Source organism: Panthera leo, chromosome E1 (assembly GCF_018350215.1).
Source record: "Panthera leo isolate Ple1 chromosome E1, P.leo_Ple1_pat1.1, whole genome shotgun sequence".
NCBI lineage: Eukaryota > Metazoa > Chordata > Mammalia > Carnivora > Felidae > Panthera > Panthera leo.
Genome location: NC_056692.1, coordinates 44,682,634 through 44,701,230, shown reverse-complemented (window position 1 = coordinate 44,701,230; position 18,597 = coordinate 44,682,634). Strand labels below are relative to the sequence as shown.

Below are 18,597 nucleotides of genomic sequence, written 5' to 3'. Positions count from 1 at the left end.
TTCACTTGGTCATTTCCCCCACTTTATTCAGAGAAACTCAACTTTTATGATTTATATATTGAGGGACTGTGTAAGATTTCATTTAGAAGAAAAGGATTCTACTGCTTTACCAGCACCAAATATAAATACAAAACCAAAAATAACAAGGTTCAAAACTTTGCAAACCACTGCATTAAAATAGGAATTAAATCACATTGTACTGAAGGTCCAATAAAAGGTCTCAGTAAAAGAGAGGGAAAAAAACCGCTATTATCAGGTAGTATCATATTTTCATCAACCCTCCTCATCTCAAATATGTTAATAAACAAAACAACCAACACACTTAAAGTTCAAAATTACCAGTCTCACTTAAACAGGAGCTTAATGAAGAAAAAGGGGTAAGTAATCCTCACAGGGAAAGACAGTTCTTTGACAAAGACCGTAGACAGCATGCTCTTGTTACGAGGCTAGTTTTGCATAAACATTTCACATAAAAGAGTATAACAGTACATTTGTAACTTCAAGGTATGAAAAATACGAAGGAGTGGAAATTTCACCTGTGGTTGTGTACTACCTGTCTCCTACATGCAGAACATCAGCAGTAAATGATAGTCTTATTTGAAAAACTGTAGAGGTGCCTGGGTGGCTCAGTTGGTTAAGCGTCCAACTTCGGCTCAGGTCATGATCTCATGGTTCATGAGTTTGAGGCCCACAACGGGCTCTGTGCTGACAGCCCAGACCCTGGAACCTGCTTCTGATTCTGTGTCTCCCTCTCTCTCTGCCCCTCCCCCCGCTCCTGCTCTGTCTCTCTGTCTCTCTCTCTCTCAGAAATAAATGCTAAAAAAAATTTTTTTAAGAAAAATTATAGTCCATGGTCTTTGTTTTACTTTGTAAACTCATTTTTGTTTTGTTTGAATCTTTTTTTACTTGCTAACTTAGTAGTGGTGGTGGCCACCACAAAGTCTATTTTACAGTATGGATATCTGAAGTCATGTTAATAAAAAAACGGGAATAGATCTCTTAACATTTCCTAACAGTCCCCTCTGTGTTCACGGGATATGGCATTTTCCAGTTGCATGTTACACAACTTGAAGGTAATCAATGCATATTTGATCCATTTAGAGTAACAATAAATTAGATATTAACATTTTTTCTGTTGGACAACCAAACAATCTGAGGTTTCTTTATATTTTCTAAGTGTATATATTGGCATATCAACCAAGTACAAGATACAAGGAAAAAAAAAGATTGACAAAAGGCAGACCGACAGTCTTATATATCTTTTAATTGTAATATTTGGAATACTTACCATCCACTGTTGTTAATTTCAGCGCAGCTAGGAATTCATTTTTTTTCAAGTTACTATTCAAGTTAGACAGAGTGGTCCACAGGTGAGAAATCTTCATCTTCCCTTTGCTGAGATTATGGAGGTTTTCAATAGCATCAGGCAATACTGAGAGGTAGATCACACACAAGTTTTACAACACGCTTGTCCAAGAAGTCAGTACAGTTAAACTATTACCTGGAACTGTCAGGAATTAAGGTTTTTGTGGCTAAGAAGAATAACAAATACGTTATAAATGATTGCCAATTTTCAAATATTAAAACACAATAAAATATTTAACACCAAAATTAGTGTTTCTTTGAGGATTCTGAAATATTTCAAGAACTTACAGTGACCCACTGCTGAATAACCAATATAAAGAGTCATTTTCATTGACTTATAGATTTACAGAAGTCTGAATTCATAAACAACTCCAACTGATTAAACCATGAATTAAACCATGAAACCAAAATAGCTTTTGCTCTACATCTCCCCCGAACATTGTTCCCTGGATCTTACTTTCTCTTCAATCTACTACTGCAGCCCATGGAAAGAAATTTTGTGGGGTTTTTTGTTTTGTTTTTGTTTTGTTTTTAATTCCAATGGAAAACCTCTGGAAGGTTTAAGGGGCAGGGAGTGAAATTATCTCATTACCAATGTGTAAAAGGATCACTCTACTACTGTATAGAGAACAGACTCTCTGGAAGATCAAGCAGTTAGGAAGCTAGTTCAGAGAAAAAGATGACAGTGGCTTCAGCAAGGGTAACAGTGATGAGAACAAGAAGTGGACAAACATAGGATGTGTTTGGAGAATAAAACTGAAAGTATTTTTAAAATTTTTTTTTAAATTTGTTTAAGATTTTATTTTTAAGCAATCTCTACACCTGATTGTGGGGCTCAAACTTACAACCCAGAGATTAAAAGTCGCTCGCTTTATCAACTGCACCAGCCAGGTGCCCCAAGACTGAGAGTATTTAGTGATGAATTGAATGAGAAGCTGGGGCCATGAAGAACTCCTAGGTTTAGAACTTAGCAGTTGAGTGGACAGTGTTGTCGAAAACTGAGGTAAGAGAGCCTAGGGAAAGAATAAGATCATTGGACAGCAAGAATTCTTTTTTATACATATTAAGTATGAGATACATGGGGAGTCAAAAGAACAGCAATATTATTTAAAGCAATAAGATGATTCGGGAAGAGGCTTAGAGAATGGGACTCAGAATGGATCCTGGGATCATGCTAATATAAAATCCAGTCAGAAAAGAAGGAGCCAGAAAACAAGACCAAAAAAGAGCTAGGTCTACAATGGAATATTATTCCGTTATGAGAAAGAAGGAAATCCTAACATTAGGGACAAAAGAGTGACAAGCACTATGCTTGGTAAGATAAATCAGAGAAAGACAAATACTATAAGGTCTCACATCTGAAAAAGCAGAACTCAGAAACAGAGTAGAATGGTGGTTACCAGGAAACTAGGAAGAGGCTGGTCAAGGGTACTAATTTACAATTAGAAGATGAATAAGTTCTGGGCATCTAAGGCACAGCATTGTGATTATAGTTAGCAATACTATATTATATACTCGAATGTTGCTAAGAGAATAAATCTTGGTGTTCTCACCACAAAAAAAGAAATGATCATTATGTGATGTGATGATGCTGTTAGTTAACACTATGGTGGTAATCGTATTGCAATATATAAGTGTATCAAATCAACACTTTGTACACCTTAAATTCACACATTGTTATATGCCAATTATATCTCAATTTTAAAGAAAAAAAAGGAAGAGCCAATAAGGTGGGGAAAAAATGAGATGACGGTGTCACAGAAAACATAAGGAGAAGAATTTTGAAGAATAAACATATTAAATTAAAAATAATGGTTGAATCATTATGCTGCACACCTGAAACTAATGTAATACTGTATGTTAATTACACTTGAGTTAAAAAAAACTATAGAGGTAAACAAGATGAAAATAGAAAATTGGCAAATGGAGTTAACAAAGTGAGATTTAACTTTTGTAAAAAGCTAAGGTGGAATGTCAAGGTCAAAAACCTGAATGAGTGGGTTTTTTTAAGTTTATTTTATTTCTATTTTGAGAGAGACAGAGAGAATGAGAGCAGGGAAGGGACAGAGAGACAGTGGGAGACAGAGAGACAGCAGGCTCCATGCTGTCAGTCAGCACAGAGCCCAACATAGGGCTTGAACCCACGAAACTGTGAGACCATGACCCGAGCCAAAATCGAGAGTTGGATGCTCAACCAACGGAGCCACCAAGGCACCCCATGAATGAGTGTTTTTATTTTTTATTTTTGAATGTTTATTTTTGAGAGAGAGAGAGAGAGAGAGAGAGAGAGAGAGAGAGAGAGAGCATGAGCTGGAGAGGGGCAGAGAAAGAGGGAGACACAGAATCTGAAGCAGGTTCCAGGCTCTGAGCTGTCAGCACAGAGCCTGACACAGGGCTCAAACAGCTCAAACAGCACAGAGCCTGACACAGGATTCATGAACAGCATGATCATGACCTGAGGCAAAGTCGAACGCTTAGCCGACTGAGCCACCCAGGTGCCCCCTATAAAGAGAGAACTGGCAATATAGAATGACGATAGCCAGATTCCCCTTCAATTTCCAATGCAAAACACACTCTATACTGAGTTAAAATATCAATAAAAATAATATTTGGTGATGAATTGAATCAGGGAAGTGGAAGTGGTGGAGCTAGGGCCATAAGGAAAAAAAAGACCAAGAATGACTCCTAACTTTTCAGCCTAAACAACTGAGTGCTAAGCTCAATAGAAAGGAAAATCACCAGATGCCAGAAGTGAGGAAGAATTATTGTGTGTGTGCCTGAGCTGACGCCATGGCAGTCAGATGGTATAATGCATAAGTAGAGAACATAAGCTCTGAGTTGCTTTTTTTAAAAATTAATGCACTTATTAATTGTGAGAGAGAGGGCATGCGGAAGGAGCAGAGAGAGGGAATCCCAAGCAGGCTTCTCACCGTTGCATGGATCCTGATGCAGGGCTTGAGCTCACAAACTGTGAAATCATGACCTGAGGCGAAATCAACAGTCAGATGCTTAACTGACTGAGCCACCCAGGCGCCCCATGAGTTGCCTTTTTTTTTTGAGAGAGAGACAGAGTGTGTGCATATGGGAGAGGGGCAGAGAGAGAGAGAGAATGCTTTTTTTTTAAAATATAACTTATTGTCAAGTTAGCTAACATACAGTGTGCTCTTGGCTTTAAGAGTAGATTCCCATGATTCATCGCTTACATACAACACCCAGTACTCATCCCAACAAGTACCCTCCTCAATGCCCATCACCCATTTTCCCCTCCCCCACAGTCTCCCCATCAATCCTCAGTCTGTTCTCTGTATTCAGGAGTCTCTTATGGTTTGCCTTCCTCCCTCTTTGTTTGAAACTATTTTTTTCCTCTTCCCTTCCCTCATGGTCTTCGGTTAAGTTTCTCAAATTCTACATATGAGTGAAAACATGATATCTCTCTTGCTCTGACTTATTTCACTTAACATAATACCCTCCAGTTCCATCCATGTTGTTGCAAATGGCAAGATTTCATTCTTTCTCATTGCCGGTAGTATTCTGGTGTGTGGGTGTGTGTGTGTGTGTGTGTATCACATCTTTTTTATCCATTCATCAGTGGATGGACATTGGCTCTTTCCATAATGTGGCTATTGTTGATAGTGCTATTATAAACATTGGGGTACACGTGCCCCTATGAATCAGCACTCCTGCATCCTTTGGATAAATTCCTAGTAGTGCTATTGCTGGGTTGTAGGGTAATTCTATTTTTAATTTCTTGAGGAACCTCTACACTGTTTTCCAGGGAGGCTGCACCAGTTTGCACTCCCACCAAAAGTGCAAGAGGGCTCCCATTTCTCCACATCCTCACCAACATCTGTTGTTTCCTGAGTTGTTAATTTTAGCCACTCTGACCTGTGTGAGGTGGTATCTCAGTGTGGTTTTGATTTGTATTTCCCTAATGATGAGCGATGTTGAGCATCTTTTCATGTGTCTGCTGGCCATCTGGATGTCTTCTTTGGAAAAGTGTCTGCTCATGTCATCTGTCCATTTCTTCACTGGTTTGTTTGTCGGGTGTTGAGCTTGGTAAGTTCTTTATAGATTTTGGATACTAACCCTTTATCTGATATGTCATTTGTAAATATCGTCTTCCATTCGATCAGTTGCCTTTTAGTTTTGTTGATTGTTTCCTTTGCTGTGCAGAAACTTTTTATCTTGATGAGGTCCCAATAGTTCATTTTTGTTTTTATCTCCCTTGCCTTCAGAGACGTATCAAGTAAGAAGTTGCTGTGGCTGAGGTCAAAGAGGTTGTTGACTGTTTTCCCCTCTAGAGTTTTGATGGTTTCCTGTCTCACATTTAGGCCCTTCGTCCACTTTGAGTTTATTTTTGTGTATGGTGTGAGAGAGTGGTCCAGTTTCATTCTTCTGCATGTTACTGTACAGTTCTTCCAGCACCATTTGCTAAAGAGACTTTCTTTTTTTCCTTGGATACTCTTCCCTGCTTCATCAAAGATTAGTTGGCCATAAATTTGTGGGTCCAATTCTGGGTTCTGTATTCTATTCCACTGGTCTATGTGCCTATTTTTGTGCCAATACCATACTGTCTTGATGATTACAGCTTTGTAGTAGAGGCTGAAGTCTGGGATTGTGATGCTTCCTACTTTGGTTTTCCTGTTCAACATTACTTTGGGTATTCGGGGTCTTGTGTGGTTCCCTACAAATTGAAAGATTGTTTGTTCTAGCTCTGAGAAGAATGCTGGTGCAATTTTGAGTGGATTACACTGAATGTGTAGATTGCTTTGGGTACTAACCACATTTTAACAATATTTTTTCTTCCAATCCATGAGCCTGGAATGCCTTTCCATTTCTTTGTGTCTTCTTCAATTTCTTTCATAAGTTTTCTACAGTTTTCAGCATACAGATCTTTTACCTCTTTGGTTAAACTTATTCCTAGGTATTTTATGGTTCTTGATACAATTGTAAATGGGATCGATTCTTTGACTTCTCTTACTATTGCTTCATTCTTGGTGTATAGAAATGCAACCAATTTCCGTACATTGGTTTTATATCCTGCGACTTTGCTGAATTCATGTATCAGTTCTAGAAGTTTTTTGGTGGAGTCTTTTGAGTTTTCCATGTAGAGTATCATGTCATCTGCAAAAAATGAAAGTTTGACTTCTTTGCCAATTTGGATGCCTTTTATTTCCTTTTGTTGTCTGATTGCTGAGGCTAGGACTTTCAACACTGTATTAAACAACAGTGGTGAGAGTAGACATCCCTGTTGTATTCCTGATCTCAGGGGGTAAACTCTCAGTTTTTCCCCATTGAGGATGATATTAGCTTGGGCTTTTCATATGTAGATTTGATGATGTTAAGATATGTTCCTTCTATCCCAACTTTCTGGAGGGTTTTTACTAATGATGCTGTATTTTGTCAGATGCTTTTTCTGCATCTATTGACAGGATCATATTGTTCTTATCCTTTCTTCTATCGATGTGATATACCACATTGATTGATTTGCGAATAGTGAACCAGTCCTGCAGCCCAGGAATGAATCCCACTTGATCATGGTTAATAATTCTTTTAATATACTGTTGAATTCAATTTGCTAGTATCTTGTTGAGAATTTTTGCATCCATGTTCATCGGGGATATTGGCCTGTAATTCTCCTTTTTAGTGGGGTCTCTGTCTGGCTTGGGAATCGAGGTAATGCTGGCTACATAGAATTAGTCCAGAAGCCTTCGTTCCATTTCTATTGTTTGAAACAGCTTGAGAAGAATAGGTACTAACTCTGCTTTAAATGTCTGGTAGAAGTCCCTTGGGTAGCCATCTGGCCCATTTGTTGCGACTCATTTGTTGGGATATTTTCGATAACTGATTCAATTTCTTCACTGATTGTGGGTCTGTTCAAATTTTCTATTTCTTCCAGTTTGAGTTTTGGTAGTGTGTGGGCGTCTAGGAATTTGTCCAATTTCTTACAGATTGTCCAGTTTGTTGGCATATAATTTTTCACAGTATTCTCTAATAATTGTTTGTATTTCTGTGGTGTTGGTTGTGATCTTTCCTCTTTCATCTGTGATTTTATCTATTTGGGTTCTCTCTCTTTTCTTTTTGAGAAGTCTGGCTAGGGTTTTATCAATTTTGTTTATTGTTTCCAAAAACCACCTCTTAGATTAATTGATCTATTCTACTGTGTTTTTTGTTTTTTGGGTTTTTTTGGATTCCATATTGTTTAGTTCTGCTCTAATCTTTATTATTTCTCTTCTTCTGCTGGCTTTGGGGTTTCTTTGCTGCTCTGCTTCTAGTTCCTTTAGGTGTGAGGGTAGATTCTGTATTTGGGATTTTTCTTGTTTCTTTTAATTTTTTTTTTTTCAACGTTTTTTTTGTATTTATTTTTGGGACAGAGAGAGACAGAGCATGAACGGGGGAGGGGCAGAGAGAGAGGGAGACACAGAATCGGAAACAGGCTCCAGGCTCCAAGCCATCAGCCCAGAGCCTGACGCGGGGCTCGAACTCACGGACCGCGAGATCGTGACCCGGGCTGAAGTCGGACGCTTAACCGACTGCGCCACCCAGGCGCCCCGGGATTTTTCTTGTTTCTTGAGATAGGCCTGGATTGCAGTGTATTTTCCTCTTAGGACTGCCTTTGCTGCATCCCAAAGGGTTGGGAATGTTATATTTTCATTTTCATTTGCTTCCATGTATTTTTAAATTTCTTCTTTAACTGCCTAATTGACCCACTGATTCTTTAGTAGGATGTTCTTTAACCTCCATGCATTAGAAGGCTTTCCAAATTTTGTCTTGTGGTTGATTTCAAGTTTCATAGCATTGTGATCTGAAAATATGCATGGTATGATCTCAATCCTTTTATATTTATTTAGGGCTGCTTTATGACCCAGTATGTGATCTATTTTGGAGCATGTTCCATGTGCACTCGAGAAGAATGTGTATTCTGCTGCTTTTGGATAAAAAGTTCTGAATATATATGTCAAGGCCATCTGGTCCAGTGTATCATTCAAGACCGTTGTTTCTTTATTAATTTTCTGCCTAGGTCATCTCTCCATTACTGTAAGTGGAGTATTAAAGTCATCTACAGGGAAGATGGCGGCGTAGGAGGACGCTGGGCTCACCGCATCCTGCTGATCATTTAGATTCCACCTACACCAGCCTAAATAACCCAGAAAACTGCCAGAAGACTAGCAGAACGGAGTCTCTGGAGCCAAGCGTAGACGAGAGGACCATGGAAGAGGGTAGGAAGGGCGGAGAGGCGGTGCGTGCTACAGACTGGCGGGAGGGAGTAGGGGCGGAGGGGCAGCCTGCTGGCCGAGCAGAGGCCCCGAGACTGGCTTGCAAAAGCAGAGGGGCTGGACGGAGTGTGTTCAGACAGCAAGCGGGACTTAACATCTGGAAGGTTATAAGTTAACAGCTCTGCTCAGAGAGCGGGAAGGCTGGAGGACAACGGGAGCAAGAGTTGTTGAGCCCCGGACGACAAAGCTCATTTTGGTGGGGAACAAAGGCACTCGCCAGCGCCATCTCCCTTGCCCATCCCCCAGCCAAAATCCCAAAGGGAACCAGTTCCTGCCAGGGAATTTGCTTGCACCACACAAACATCTAACGTTGTGCTTCTGCGGATCCATCCCACCGGCGGCGGGTCTGACTCCCTCTGGGTGCCGCAGAGCCCCTCCCAAAGCCCATCACAGAAGGATAAACAAACTGAGCCTGCCCCTCCTGCCCCTGTGCACCTTGCTGATCCACCACAGCTAATATTCCAGATCCCCAGCACCATAAGCCTGGCAGTGTGCAAGTACCCCAGGTGGGCCACGCCACCCCACAGTGAATCCCGCCCCTAGGAGAGGGGAAGAGAAGGTACACACCAGTGTGACTGTGGCCCCAGCGGTGGGCTGGGGGCAGACATCAGGTTTGACTGCGGCCCCACCCACCAACGCAAGTTATTCAAGACAGCACAGGGGAAGTGCCCTGCAAGTCCACACCACTCCAGGGACTATCCAAAATGACGAAACGGAAGAATTCCCCTCAAAAGAATCTCCAGGAAATAACGACAGCTAACGAACTGATCAAAAAGGATTTAAACAATATAACAGAAAGTGAATATACAATAATAGTCATAAAATTAATTGCTGGGCTTGAAAACAGTATAGAGGACAGCAGAGAATCTACTGCTACAGAGATCAAGGGACTAAGGAACAGCCAGGAGGAGCTAAAAAATGCTATAAATGAGCTGCAAAATAAAATGAAAACAACCATGGCTCGGATTGAAGAGGCAGAGGAGAGAATAGGTGAACTAGAAGATAAAATTATGGAAAAAGAGGAAGCTGAGAAAAAGATTTAAAAAATCCAGGAGCATGAGGGGAAAATTAGAGAACTAAGTGATGCACTAAAGAGAAATAATCTACGCATAATTGGTATTCCAGAGGAGGAAGAGAAAGGGAAAGGTGCTGAAGGTGTACTTGAAGAAATCATAGCTGAGAACTTCCCTATCTGGGGAAGGAAAAAGGCATTGAAATCCAAGAGGCACAGAGAACTCCCTTCAGACGTAACTTGAATCGATCTTCTACGTGACATATCATAGTGAAACTGGCAAAATACAAGGATAAAGAGAAAATTCTGGAAGCAGCTAGGTATAAACATGCTCTTAATATAAAGGGAGACCTATAAGACTTGTGACCGATCTCTCTTCTGAAACTTGGCAGGCCAGAAAGGAATGGCAGGAGATCTTCAATGTGATGAACAGAAAAAATATGCAGTCGAGAATCCTTTATCCAGCAAGTCTGTCATTTAGAATAGAAGGAGAGATAAAGGTCTTCCCAAACAAACAAAAACTGAAGGAATTCGTCACCACTAAACCAGCCCTACAAGAGATCCTAAGGGGGATCCTGTGAGACAAAGTACCAGAGACATCGCTACAAACATGAAACCTACAGACATCACAATGACTCTAAACCCATATCTTTCTATAATAACACTGAATGTAAATGGACTAAATGCACCAACCAAAAGACACAGGGTATCAGAATGGATAAAAAAACAAGACCCATCTATTTGCTTTCTACAAGAGACTCATTTTAGACCTGAGGACACCTTCAGATTGAGAGTGAGGGGATGGAGAAGTATTTATCATGCCACTGGAAGTCAAAAGAAAGCTGGAATAGCCATACTTATATCAGACAAACTAGACTTTAAATTAAAGGCTGTAACAAGAGATGAAGAAGGGCATGATATAATAATTACAGGGTCTATCCATCAGGAAGAGCTAACAATTATAAATGTCTATGCGCCCAATATGGGAGCCCCCAAATATATACAACAATTGCTCACAAACATAAGCAACCTTATTGATAAGAATGTGGTAATTGCAGGGGACTTTTAACACTCCACTTACAGAAATGGATAGATCATCTAGACACACGGTCAATAAAGAAACAAGGGCCCTGGGGCGCCTGGGTGGCGCAGTCGGTTAAGCGTCCGACTTCAGCCAGGTCACGATCTCGCGGTCCGTGAGTTCGAGCCCCGCGTCGGGCTCTGGGCTGATGGCTCAGAGCCTGGAGCCTGTTTCCGATTCTGTGTCTCCCTCTCTCTCTGTCCCTCCCCTGTTCATGCTCTGTCTCTCTCTGTCCCAAAAATAAATAAACGTCGGAAAAAAAAAAAAAAAAAAAAAAAAAAAAAAAAAAAAAAAAAGAAACAAGGGCCCTGAATGATACATTGGATCAGATGGACTTGACAGATATATTTAGAGCTCTGCATCCCAAAGCAAAAGAATATACTTTCTTCTCGAGTGCACATGGAACATTCTCCAAGATAGATCACATACTGGGTCACAAAACAGCCCTTCATAAGTATACAAGAATTGAAATCATACCATGCATACTTTCAGACCACAATGCTATGAAGCTTGAAATCAGCCACAGGAAAAAGTCTGGAAAACCTCCAAAAGCATGGAGGTTAAAGAACACCCTACTAAAGAATGTGTGGGTCAACCAGGCAATTAGGGAAGAAATTAAAAAATATATGGAAACAAACGAAAATGAAAATACAACAATCCAAACGCTTTGGGATGCAGCGAAGGCAGTCCTGAGAGGAAAATACATTGCAATCCAGGCCTATCTCAAGAAACAAGAAAAATCCCAAATACAAAATCTAACAGCACCCCTAAAGGAAATAGAAGCAGAACAGCAAAGACAGCCTAAACCCAGAAGAAGAAGAGAAATAATAAAGATCAGAGCAGAAATAAACAATACAGAATCTAAAAACCTGTAGAGCAGATCAATGAAACCAAGACTTGGTTTTTTGAAAAAATAAACAAAATTGAGAAACTTCTAGCCAGGCTTCTCAAAAAGAAAAGGGAGAAGACCCAAATAGATAAAATCATGAATGAAAACGGAATTATTACAACCAATCCCTCAGAGATACAAGCAATTATCAGGGAATACTATGAAAAATTATATGCCAACAAACTGGACAACCTGGAAGAAATGGACAAATTCCTAAACACCCACACACTTCCAAAACTCAATCAGGAGGAAATAGAAAGCTTGAACAGACCCATAACCAGTGACGACATTGAATCAGTTATCAAAAATCTCCCAACAAATAAGAGTCCAGGACCAGATGGCTTCACAGGGGAGTTCTACCAGACATTTAAAGCAGAGATAATACCTATCCTTCTCAAGCTATTCCAAAAAATGGAAAGGGAAGGAAAACTTCCAGACTCATTCTATGAAGCCAGTATTACTTTGATTCCTAAACCAGACAGAGACCCAGTAATAAAAGAGAACTATAGGCCAATATCCCTGATGAATATGGATGCAAAAATTCTCAATAAGATACTAGCAAATCGAATTCAACAGCTTCTAAAAAGAATTATTCACCATGATCAAGTGGGATTCATTCCTGGGCTGCAGGGCTGGTTCAACATTCGCAAATCAATCAATGTGATACATCACATTAATAAAAGAAAAGAGAAGAACCATATGATCCTGTCAATCGATGCAGAAAAGGCATTTGACAAAATTCAGCATCCTTTCCTAATAAAAACCCTCGAGAAAGTCGGGATAGAAGGAACATACTTAAACATCATAAAAGCCATCTATGAAAAGCCCACAGCTAACATCATCCTCAAAGGGGAAAAACTGAGAGCTTTTTCCCTGAGATCAGGAACACGACAGGGATGTCCACTCTCACCGCTGTTGTTTAACACAGTGTTGGAAGTTCTAGCATCAGCAATCAGACAACAAAAGGAAATCAAAGGCATCAAAATTGGCAAAGATGAAGTTAAGCTTTTACTTTTTGCAGAAGACATGTTATTATACATGGAAAATCCGATAGACTCCACCAAAAGTCTGCTAGAACTGATACATGAATTCAGCAAAGTTGCAGGATACAAAATCAATGTACAGAAATCAGTTGCATTCTTATATACTAATAATGAAGCAACAGAAAGACAAATAAAGAAACTGATCCCATTCACAATGGCACCAAGAAGCATAAAATACCTAGGGATAAATCTAACCAAAGATGTAAAAGATCTGTAAGCTGAAAATTATAGAAAGCTTATGAAGGAAATTGAAGAAGATATAAAGAAATGGAAAAACATTCCGTGCTCATGGATTGGAAGAATAAATATTGTCAAAATGTCAATACTACCCAAAGCTATCTACACATTCAATGCAATCCCAATCAAAATTGCACCAGCATTCTTCTCGAAACTAGAACAAGCAATCCTAAAATTCATATGGAACCACAAAAGGCCCCGAATAGCCAAAGTAATTTTGAAGAAGACCAAAGCAGGAGGCATCACAATCCCAGACTTTAGCCTCTACTACAAAGCTATAATCATCAAGACAGCATGGTATTGGCACAAAAACAGACACATAGACCAATGGAATAGAATAGAAACCCCAGAACTAGACCCACAAAAGGATGGCCAACTCATCTTTGACAAAGCAGGAAAGAACATCCAATGGAAAAAAGACAGTCTCTTTAACAAATGGTGCTGGGAGAACTGGACAGCAACATGCAGAAGGTTGAAACTAGACCACTTTCTCACACCATTCACAAAAATAAACTCAAAATGGATAAAGGACCTGAATGTGAGACAGGAAACCATCAAAACCCTAGAGGAGAAAGCAGGAAAAGACCTCTCTGACCTCAGTCGTAGCAATTTCTTACTTGACACATCCCCAAAGGCAAGGGAATTAAAAGCAAAAATGAACTACTGGGACCTTATGAAGATAAAAAGCTTCTGCACAGCATAGGAAACAACCAACAAAACTAAAAGGCAACCAACAGAATGGGAAAAGATATTTGCAAATGACATATCGGACAAAGGGTTAGTATCCAAAATCTATAAAGAGCTCACCAAACTCCACACCTGAAAAACAAATAACCCAGTGAAGAAATGGGCAGAAAACATGAATAGACACTTCTCTAAAGAAGACATCCAGATGGCCAACAGGCACATGAAAAGATGCTCAATGTCGCTCCTCATCAGGGAAATACAAATCAAAACCACACTTAGATATCACCTCACGCCAGTCAGAGTGGCCAAAATGAACAAATCAGGAGACTATAGATGCTGGAGAGGATGTGGAGAAACGGGAACCCTCTTGCACTGTTGGTGGGAATGCAAACTGGTGCAGCCACTCTGGAAAGCAGTGTGGAGGTTCCTCAGAAAATTAAAAATAGACCTACCCTATGACCCAGCATTGCACTGCTAGGAATTTACCCAAGGGATACAGGAGTACTGATGCATAGGGGCACTTGTACCCCAATGTTTATAGCAGCACTCTCAACAATAGCCGAATTATGGAAAGAGCCTAAATGTCCATCAACTGATGAATGGATAAAGAAATTGTGGTTTATAGACACAATGGAATACAACGTGACAATGAGAAAGAATGAAATATGGCCCTTTGTAGCAACGTGGATGGAACTGGAGAGTGTGATGCTAAGTGAAATAAGCCATACAGAGAAAGACAGATACCATATGGTTTTACTCTTACGTGGATCCTAAGAAACTTAACAGAAACCCATGGGGGAGGGGAAGGAGAAAAAAAAAAAAAAAAAGAGGTTAGAGTGGGAGAGAGCCAAAGCATAAGAGACTCTTAAAAACTGAGACCAAACTGAGGGTTGATGGGGGGTGGGAGGGAGGGGAGGGTAGGTGATGGGTACTGAGGAGGGCACCTTTTGGGATCAGCACTGGGTGTTGTATGGAAACTAATTTGACAATAAATTTCATATATTGAAAAAAAATAAAGTCATCTACAATTACCGTATTATTATCAGTAAGATTGCTTATGTTTGTGATTAATTTATAAATTTGGGTTCTACCAAGTTGGGGGCATAAACATTTACGATTGTTATCTCTTCTTGATGGATAGGCCCCTTAATTATGACAATAATGCCCTTCTTTATCATTTGCTACCGTCTTTACTTTAAAATCTAGTTTGTCTCATATAAGTATGGCTATTCCAGCTTTCTTTTGACTTCCAGTAGCATGATATATGGTTCTCCATCCCCTCACTTCCAATTTTCAGGTGTCCTCAGGTCTAAAATGAGTGTCTTGTAGACAGCATATAGATGGAACTTGGTTTTTTATCCATTTTGATACCTTATGCCTTTTGATTGGGGCATTTAGCCCATTTACATTCAGAGTTATGACTGAAAGATATGGATTTAGTGTCATTGTGTTATCTGTAGGTTTCATGATTGTGGCAATGTCTCTGGTCCTTTGTAGTCTTTGCAGCATTCCACTCACAGAGTGCCTGCAGGGTTGGTTTAGTGGTCATGAATTCCTTCAGTTTTTGTTTGTCTGGAAAAGCCTTGATCTCTCCTTTCACTCTGAATGACAGCCTTGATGGATAAAGGATTCCTGGCTGCATATTTTTCCTATTCAGCACATTGAATATTTCCAGCTACTCCCTTCTGGCCTGCCAAGTTTCAGTGGACAGGTCTGCTACTACCCTTGTGTGTCTGCCCTTGTAGGTTAAGGCCCGTTTGTCCCTAGCTGCTTTCAGAATTCTCTCTTTATCTTTGTATTTTGCCAATTTCACTATGACATGCCTTGGGGCTGACCTGTTTCTGTTAATTCTGAAGGGAATTCTCTGGGCCTCCTGGACTTGGATGTCTGCTTCCTCCCCCAGATTAGGGAAGCTCTCAACTATAATTTGGTGAAACAAACCTTCTGCCCCTGTCTCTTTCTTCTCCTTCTGGAATTCCTATGATACAGATATTATTATATCTCATTGAATCACTTAGGTCTCTAATTCTCCCCTCGTGGTCTAATATTTTCCTCTCTCTCTCTTTTTCAGCTTCATCATTTTCCATGTTATCTTCTATTTCACTTATTCTTCCCTCTGCTCCTTCATCCTTGCTGTCTCTGCATCTAGTTTATTTTGCATCTCATTTACTGCATTTCTTAATTCATCATGACTATCTCTTGTGTCCTTGATCTCTGCAGCAATAGATTCTCTGCTGTCTTCTATAGTTTTTTCAAGCCCAGCTCTTAGTCTTATGACTATTATTCCAAATTCTTGTTTAGATATATTGTTTATATCTGTTTTGAGCAACTTTTCTGGCTGTCATTTCTTCCTAGAATTTTTGAGAATTCTTCTGTCTAGTCATTTTGTCTAGTTTTCTGTCTTTTACGTGTTTTAATAGTTTGTTATGTGTCCTGCCCCTGTGAGTACTACTATGTTAAAAAGGGGTCATATACTATCCAGGGCCTGACCCTTCAGGAGGTGTTTTTGGAGTGTGTCACATGCTCTCTGTTGTTGTGACTCTGGTTGCTTTATACCCCTACTCGCACTGGTGGTTTGGACTTTCCACCAGGCGTGCTTTGATTTGTTCATTGAAGTAACCCTGGAAAAAATTAAAAAGGGGAGGGGGTGGAAGAAGCCTTATCCCATAGAAAGAGGGAAATGACAGAGGCAGGGAAGGAGAAAAAAAAATTGAGCAGGCAGAGAATCAGAGAAACTATATGGCTTAATCTAGAGAGAGAGAGAAAAATAAAGAAGGAGGAGATACAGAAGAGGTGTAAAATGCATAGATTAAAAATGCCTGCTTAAACAAATGAACAACCAGAATAGAGAAGGGAAGGAAGAAGAAGAAGGAGAAAAGACAAGAAAAGAAAATATGTATTTCCAAAAATCAAATCAGAAAATGAAAAACTGCCGGACCGTTGTCCGATGGTGCCCTGGAACCAGTGGTTGTGCTGGTCTGGAGGAGGGACCCTCTGGTTGGGTAAGGGTCAATTCTCCCTCCAGCAGATATGCAGTTGCCAGGCATGGTGAGGCAGGGTTTGGTGTAAGCAGTCCAACCTCCACTGGGGGCCTGCTGTCCTGTTCCCTGAAGCCCCACCATGTTGGTGATTGGAGGAAAATGGCATCATCGCAGTTTCTCCTCCCTAGACCAAACCACCCTGTTCAGGCAGCCCTCACAGCACAGCACAGGCACGATCTGGTCAGTTTGTCCCGCTCCACAGTCTCCTGCACCTCCCAGGCACTCAGCTGGGATTCAAACCCCAACGTCTTAAAGGATCCCACTCCACACACCCGGGTTCTGGGGTGGCACCACTCTGCCAAGCTGACAAAGGGCCTCTCAGGACAGAATCTTAAGCAGGATCCATGCCCAGCACAGAGCCTGATGTGGGGCTCCATCTCACAACGCTGCGGTCATGACCTGAGCTAAAATCAAAAGTCGGACACTCAACTGACTGAACCAACCAGGCACCACTCTACCCGAGTTCTAATCTTAATTCTACCACATACTAGCTATGTGACTTCTTTAACCTCTGTGCTGTGGTTTTCCCATCCATAAAATAAAAATAATAGAGTTGATGTGAGAATTAAGTGAGTTAATAAATAAAAATTATTTAGAACAGTACTGGCACATAGTAAACCCTCAATAAATGTGAGTAATATAATAAGTATTATTGTTATTACTTGATACAGACAAGTCTAGAATTATAGAGGTGCGTACTTAACACCAGGGCCTGGGTAGCTCAGTCAGTTAAGCGTCGACTTCAACTAAGGTCACGATCTCTCAGTTTGTGAGTTCGAGTCCCCCATTGGGCTCTGTGCTGACAGCTCAGAACCTGGAGCCTGTTTCGGATTCTGTGTCTCCCTCTCTCTCTGCCTATCTGCTGCTCGCACTTTGTCTCTTGCTCTCTCAAAAATAAATAAACATTAAAAAAAAATTTTAATACAAAACAAACAAACAAAAAAAAGACAGGGCCCAGCTTTGCACAGTGGCAGTATCATAGCCAATGAGGTTTATCCGAGGCGCGATTATTGCTAATTGAAAACTTTTCCCAAAAAAGACAGGGCCCCGGAAAATCTTTCCATCTGAAAATTATTAATAAAAACACTTTAGTCACCTTTTTAGGAATTCAAGAAGAAAGCCTGTTCTCTGCCAGAGGTATGAATAGAAGGAATAAAATCTCCAGTGATAACCTAAATCCCAAGGCCATCATGTGTGAGTGTCAGGTTCCAAATCAATTTATATAATACATAAATCTCAAAGAATTAATATAAAACTGTCACCAGCTAATATCTTTATGGAAAAAAATTAAATTGGATCCCAATTTCACTCTAAACATAAAAATCAATTTCAGGTGAATTAAAGACTTAACTATGAAAAAGAAATACTTAAAAACTTTTAGGAGAAAATATTGGGAAATATCTTAACGTCCTCAAAATAGTGACAGGCTTCTATTTTCCTTTTAAAGGCTACATTATCTGCTAAATGTGAGAAGGGCTAAGGTTGGAGTAGGAATGGAAGTTTGAGAGAATGGAGACTGTTAATTAGTTATTTCAGAGAGTAAAAGAATAAACTAACTGGGAGAGGGTGGGAATCACATAATTCCTAGGTAGTGCTGAGGGCCACCAGACACTGATGGTCAAGATTTCAAAGTGTTCAATCTGCTGAGCTATATAATTTTCTCTAGAAATGATGTCAGCCACGAGGAAAAGCCAGGGTTGGGAGTTTTGTAAGACAGGTGCAACCAAAGGGCAATTTAGGGTACTGAATACTGTAGGGTATTCGAGGTACACAGACCAGTGATTTTCAAGTGGATAAGGAAGAAAAGTGAAAACAGGGAGACTGGTGGGTAAGGACAAAGTTGAGGGATAAATGGATAGAAGGTCCCAATGAGGTATACAGAACCAATAAGCTGTCTGGTGAAGAAATGAGCAGCCAGATGAAGAAAAAAGGAAAGCAGTGAATATAAATGTGCAATATTTAACA

The 18,597-nt window shown here is 40.2% G+C and overlaps 1 protein-coding gene and 1 pseudogene across 2 annotated transcripts in view; one reads left to right on the top strand and one right to left on the bottom strand.

Annotated features, from left to right (window-relative positions):
• The window catches only part of EFCAB13 (EF-hand calcium binding domain 13), a 112,753-nt gene that overhangs the window by 25,167 nt on the left and 68,989 nt on the right, over nucleotides 1–18,597 (bottom strand). For both annotated transcript variants that reach the window (XM_042917168.1, XM_042917169.1), the window contains exon 16: nucleotides 1,289–1,432. In XM_042917168.1, coding sequence (XP_042773102.1) covers nucleotides 1,289–1,432 — 144 coding nt within the window. The remainder of the gene's footprint in view (nucleotides 1–1,288; nucleotides 1,433–18,597) is intronic.
• Nucleotides 17,589–17,715, top strand: LOC122207521 (annotated as a pseudogene).